Genomic DNA, 6770 nt, shown 5'->3' with positions numbered 1-6770 from the left:
CCTGTAGTCCCAGCTACTCGGGAGGCTGAGGCAGGAGAATGGCGTAAACCCAGGAGGCGGAGCTTGCAGTGAGCTGAGATCCGGCCACTGCATTCCAGACTAGGCGACAGAGCGAGACTCCGTCTCAAAAAAAAAAAGATACATTCTGGCCACGCGCAGTGGTTCACGCCTGTACTGTCGGCATTTTGGGAGGCTGAAGCAGGGGGGATCACTTGAGGCCAGGAGTTCAAGACCAGCCTGGGCAACATGGCAAAATCCTGTCTCTACTAAAAATACAAAAATTAGCCCAGTGTGGTGGCGCACTCCTGTAGTCCCAGCTACTCAGGTGACTGAGGCATGAGAATTGCTTGAACATGGAAGGCAGAGGCTGCAATGATCATGCCACTACACTCCAGCCTGGCTACAGAGTGAGACTCTGTCTCAATAATAATAATAATAGTTATTATTATTAATAAAATAAATTCCAAATTTCCAGAAACAAATTGAACTCCTAAAGTTTTCCATATTTCTTAGCTTAGTCAGCATTACCTTCAAAGAGAACTGATAGATGGGGTTGATTTTTTGGAGGTCATTAATAACAAAATAAAGAAGAGATGCTCTTGCTGCCACTGGTCTGTAACATTCTCGGGCCTCGTTGATTTTTCTTTCATTTTCTTTGGCTTCAATCACCTATGGTGGGATCAAACAAAATAAGTAACTTATTTACTCTTCATATGCTCTACATATATCCAAGGAATGGAAGATGCACCTGAAATGAAAAATTATGAGTATTAAAATAGATAACATGCATGGCATCCATGTGCATGAGCTTTTCTAAAATGATTACATTCATATTTTAAAATAATTTTTTAAATAAACTGAGTTTCAGTGGGAATAGACATAACTCTAGCGGTTTTCTAGGTTACATATTAAACAAACCTAGTTGTTTTCCGTTCTACAGAATTTGTTTCTGAGTAATGTCACCTTTCTGCTTCCTCTCTCTCTTTCAAGGCTTAATAACCCAGCTATATCACCTCCCAGGGATGGCTCTTAAAAGTCTGCTGGGTCAATTCAATGCCAATAACTTTATTAGGCAACAAGGCATACGAAAGCAGTCAAGGTCAATAATATATCCAGTAACTACGCTTACTAAAAAGCCTTAATATAAAGACTCTCATGCCTAATTCTGACTTTGCACTGAATCATCCATATGTCCATATATTTCCATTTAGTTTATTTTTATGTATTAGCCTCTGGGCATATTCAGAGAGATAACTAAAAAAGAAAAACCACCACCACCATCAACCAACATATTCAGTTTTATCCAAGGCTCAAATATCTATTTATTTTATCTAGGACTACCGCTGGTTCCACAGGATACAGTATTTTCCCCAACCTCCTCTACAGACTTGACTCATAATATTTGTGTACAAAAGGAAATAAAATGTAGGGCAGAGAAGGAAGTCACTACATGGTGATATACGAAGAAGAAAGGAAGACACATTTTAAGAGACAATTGGAAGTTAACTTCAAAGCTAAGTTAATTTACTTAATTGTTCTAACTTTACCATCTTAGGAGCTGCCTAATATTCGTTTACTTGAAAAGACAGAGTAATTTGGGATTCCATTTCCTTGCTTAATTTAAGACAAATATACAGGATGTGTAGTGACACAGCTTCTGCTGAGTAATTAATAGATTACTTAGTAATAAGGGTATTCCAGAAAGCAAATAAGGGTCTAATTCACACTGAAACAATGGAATTTTAAGGGTTAACGGTCATTTGTGAAAGTCCAAAGTGCACATCACACATAAAGCATATTGGGACCCATGCTGGACGTTAGCAGGAAGCCTATTTCATAAAAATTTCTACTGGCTTTTAGGAAATGTCATTTTTCCAGGGGTGAATAGTGCATTTGAGTACAGCAGGAGACTATCGTTTGCTCAGTATCCTGCCACAGCAGGCCAGTAAACAGAACTTCCACTCTAAGAATTTCTTTAAAATGTCCAACAGTTTGGAGAATCTGCAGAGAAGCTGTAGGATATAAGTTTGGTAGAGCCGGATGCTAAGGCTTTTCAGATTTTCAGCCATAGAAGCCAGCAGGCCTCAACTTCCTTTACATTTGATCACCCAGGAAAAATAGTAGCTGGACAGTGTCTGATTTGAATGAGATCTCTATGGAATTAGGAGAAGCACACATTCAACCATCTCCATCTCCATTTAGAATCCCACACAGTCCAGTTGCAGCTTATTAAATCACCTGAATTCCACACACTGGTCCTCTTAGAGGAATTACCAAGTCTGATTACACTGCCCGCCCCATGTGTCTCATTCAAACAGACTGTTAGAATCTGCCAGGTATCCTCTGCCCTTCCTACCTTGTGCTCTATCTCTGCCGCAGTGGCCTTTGTTGCCTCCAACCTCTCTACCAGTTTGGTGTCATCCAGAAAGCTTCCCTCTGCTGCAGAAAGGCGCAAAAGGAGGTCGTCTTCCAGATACTTGAGCTCAATCTTAAAATCATTTTGGTGCTTTGTCAATACCAACTAATACAAACCAAGAAAAGTGTGAGAAATGGTGGTTAAGTACATTTATTTTTTATTTGTTTATTTATTTTTTTTGAGAGGAAGTCTCGCTCTGTCACCCAGGCTGGAGTGCAGTAGGGCGATCTCAGCTCACTACAAGCTCCGCCTCCCGGGTTTACGTTATTCTCCTGCCTCAGCCTCCTGAGTAGCTGAGACTACAGGCGCCTGCCACCTCGCCCGGCTAATTTTTGTATTTTTAGTAGAGATGGGGTTTCACCATGTTAGCTAGGATGGTCTCAATCTCCTGACCTTGTGATCCGCCCTCCTAGGCTTCCCAAAGTGCTGGGATTACAGGTATGAGCCACCATGCCCAGCCGATATTTACACTTTTTTAAAATCAATTTTTCATTTACACACAATAAAATGTGCCTATTATATGTACAGCTTGATGAGTCTTGACAAACAGATATATTCTAATAAAGGTAGCAATCAAGATATAGAACGTTTCTACTTACATCACCAGAAAAAGTTCTCACGTGCCTATTTACAGCCAATTCCCACCACCATCCCCAGCCTCAGTCAATTACTGACCTAATTTTGCCTTTTCAATAATTTCACATAAATAGCATCATATGGTATATACTCCTTGGTATCTGGTTTTTTCAACATAATGTTTTGGTAACATATCCATGTTGTTGTGTACACCAACAATTCATACCTTTATGTTTTGAGTGATAGCCCACTGTGGGAACATGCAAAATCTGCATAACTATTAATGTGCCAGTCCTTTGTATTGTTTTCAGACTTTGACTTTTATGAATAAAGTGTCTATGAGCATTTGTTAACAAGCTGTTTGCAGGCATACATTTTTATTTCTCTTAGGTAAATGCCTAGAGTAAAAGTGTGAGATCATATTTTGTAACTGTATATTTATCTTTATAAGAAATTGCCAAACTGTTTTCCAAAATGGTTTATTGCGTTTCCTCCAGCAATGTGAGAGAGTTGTAGTACCGTATCTGTGTTACACTTGCTATTAACAGTCTTCTAAACTTTTAGCCCCCCGCATTCTGCTTTTATTTTGAATTTTTCTGATGCCTGATGAGCATTTTTAATGTGCTTGTGGATAATTCATATGTGTTATATGTCTGTTCAACTCTTATTACTGAGTTGTACAAATTCTTTATATATCCTGATACAAATTCTTTGTTTTATATATATGCATTGAGAATATTGTCTTTGCTTGTCTGTGGCCTACCTTTTCATCTTCATATCTTTTGAAAACCATAAACTTTTAAGTTTGATAAGGTTCAATTTATTAATTTTTTATTTTTCTGTGGTGTCCTAAGAAACCTTTACCTAACCCAAAGCCCAAAGCTTTTCTCTTATTTTTTTTCCTAGAAAATGTATAGCTTAATCAATTCATTTTGAATTTTCTATATAGTATAATAGTTTGAGGTTTATTTTATGTCATGTGGATATCCAATTGTCCCAGCACCATTTGTTGTAAAAACTAGCCTTTTCTCATTGAATTGTCTTGGCACCCCTACTGAAAATCAACTGACCATGCATTTGTGGGTGTACTTCTGGATTCTCTAATCTGTTCCACAGATCTATGCATTTTTCTTCAGGCCAGTACTACAACATCTTGATTCGTGTAGATATGTCTTTTCATTCTTTGAGACGGAGTCTCACTCTGTTGCCCAGGCTGAAGTGCAGTGGCACGATCTCATCTCACTGCAAGCTCCGCCTGACAGGTTCATGCCATTCTCTTGCCTCAGCCTCCCGAGTAGCTGGGACCACAGGCATCCCCCACCAACCACGCCTGGCTAATTTCTTGTATTTTTAGTAGAGACGGGGTTTCACCGTGTTAGCCAGGATGGTCTCGATCTCATGACCTCATGATCCACTTGCCTCAGCCTCCCAAAGTGCTGCGATTACAGGCGTGAGCCAACGCACCTGGTCACAGATACAAGTCTTAAAAACAGAAATTGTAAGTCTTCCAACACTGTTTTTTTCTTTTTCAAAATTATTTAGCTATTTTAAGTCCTTTAAATTTTCACACAAAGTTTTAGGACGAGCTTGCCAATTTCTACCAAAAGGAAAAAGGAAATGTCTTCTGCTGTTTTGACTGGGACTGAATTGAGTCTATCAGTTTGGAGCGAACTGACATCTTAATATTGAGCATTCCAATTGATAAACATGGTGTATCTATTTAGTTAAGCCTTCTTTAATTTTTCTCAACAATATTTTGTAGTTTATAGAATACAAACCTTACGTATATTTTAACAAAATTATTCCTAACAAGTTTCATGGCTTTGGAAGCCACTGTAAACAGTGCTAAGATACTGATTTTATTTTCCACTTGTTTCTCATGTATAGAAATACGAGGTACTTTGTATATTGACCTTATATCCTGCAACCTTGCTAAAAATTCACTTCTTAGTCCTAGCAGGGTTTTGGTGAGTTTCTTGGGATTTTCTATATACATAATCAGGTCACCTGTGAAAATACAGAGTTTTCCTTCTTCTTTTAAATATCTTGCCTTCTATTGTCTTATTGTACCTACTGTAACTTCCAGTGCAGTGTTGAATAGATGTGCTGAGAGAAAGATATCCTTGTCTTGTTCCTGATTTTAGGGAAAAGCATTTCATTTTCAACATTAAGTATAATCTTAGGTGTAGATTTTTTCTAGATGCATTTTATCATGTTGAGAAGTCACCATCTATTCATTAGTTGAGAGTTGGTTGTTGTTGTTTTTAACTAATTTGTTGAAATTTTTCAAGTTCTTTGCATCAATTAAAACGACCATATGAGCTTTTTATCTTTTATTCTGTTAACTGATTAATTACACTTCGTGATTCTTGAATGTTAAACCAATTTGATTATTGGCATACATTCCACTTGGTCATAATATGTTGTGCTTTTTGTATATGGTTGGATTCAATTTGTCAACATTTTCTGGAGTTTACCAACAATGTTTATAAGGGGGACTGCCCAGTATTTTTCTCTTACTGTAATGCCTTAGTGTAGTTTTGGAATTTGGGTAATACTGAGCTGACACTGATGATTCAGTTTTATTCTTCTCGTCATACACAGTTACTCTCAAACTCCAACCATATTGTGCTTGTTAAAAGTTCTGCATACTAGTTCTTTACTCTTAGGAAACCTGCTAGTTATGCTCGATCCTTTCCTCTTTATTATTGCCCATAACCAGTCCATCTCCAAGAGTCAATGATTCCAGGTTCAAATCATATCTCAGGTCTGTTCATGTATCTCTGAGTCTTTTGTCATCACATCAGTTATCTGCTTGAAATCTTCCAATGGCTTCTTGTTGCACCCAGAATATAATCCCCAAATCCCACACACAGTGGTCTACAAAACTCTGGGTGATCAAGTCTTTCCCACCTCTCTAGATTCATTTCTTGCTATCTTTCCCCTTGCTCATTACCCTCCAACCACAGAAATTCACTCACTACCTGGAATCCCTGAATTCTTTCATCTCACACATTCCTGTTTTCTCCAAACGCTCTTTACATAGCTAAGTCCTACTTATCCTTCAGAAATAAATGTTACTTCCTCTGGGAGGCCTTCCCTGAGTCCCCAGTAAAGCAGCCTCTCCACCTCTATCATTCTCTCTTACAGTACTTTCTACTTTTATAAACTGATGTGTGTTCATAAAGGTGGAACTATATCTATGTGTATATATATATATGTATCTACATATAGATATAGCTCCACCCTTATGCTTTTTCCAAAACTATACACTCAAGTGACAAACATCTGACATGATGATTGATCATAATAAACATTTGTCTAAAAATGGATGAACAGAATGAATGAGCACTGCCCAGCAGGCAGCAACATGATACAAGGTATGCAGCATGGGCTTTGGAAACAGTTACAGGTTGAAATGCTGGCTCTTAACAATAACAAATATAATTTCTTGGGCAATGTATTTAAAGTCTGAAAATGTCATCCTTATTTTTTTAATGGGGATGATATTATATTCTTTATTGAGATGTAACAGGGATAAAGAATGAGCCAAAGTATAAAAATGCCTTGCATGTAATAGTGACTTAATAAACAGTTGTTCTTATTATTTTTCTTTCTTTAGCAAAGAAATATAAGCATTCTCTTTCCAAGACACATTTTCACAAAGACAAAATAGGAGCCTCAAGAAAAATTCCCTTAAATTTAAGAGTCGGCTGGCCAGGCGCTGTGGCTCACACCTGTAATCCCAGCACTTTGGGAGGCCGAGGTGGGCGGATCA

At 37.9% G+C, this 6770-nt stretch overlaps 1 protein-coding gene across 1 annotated transcript in view; it reads right to left on the bottom strand.

Moving 5' to 3' along the window:
• Positions 1-6770, bottom strand: part of DNAH11 (dynein, axonemal, heavy chain 11) — a 384221-nt gene that overhangs the window by 38599 nt on the left and 338852 nt on the right. Inside the window, exons 69-70 of the mRNA XM_011944208.1 lie at positions 2357-2521; positions 529-669 (exon numbers count right to left, since the gene is read on the bottom strand). Of these exons, the coding sequence (XP_011799598.1) occupies positions 529-669; positions 2357-2521 (306 nt within the window). The remainder of the gene's footprint in view (positions 1-528; positions 670-2356; positions 2522-6770) is intronic.

The sequence above is a fragment of the Colobus angolensis genome, unplaced genomic scaffold (assembly GCF_000951035.1).
Source record: "Colobus angolensis palliatus isolate OR3802 unplaced genomic scaffold, Cang.pa_1.0 Scaffold229, whole genome shotgun sequence".
Classification (NCBI taxonomy): Eukaryota; Metazoa; Chordata; class Mammalia; order Primates; family Cercopithecidae; genus Colobus; species Colobus angolensis.
Note: the sequence above shows the minus strand (reverse complement) of the source record. Positions and strands in the feature narration are given on the sequence as shown.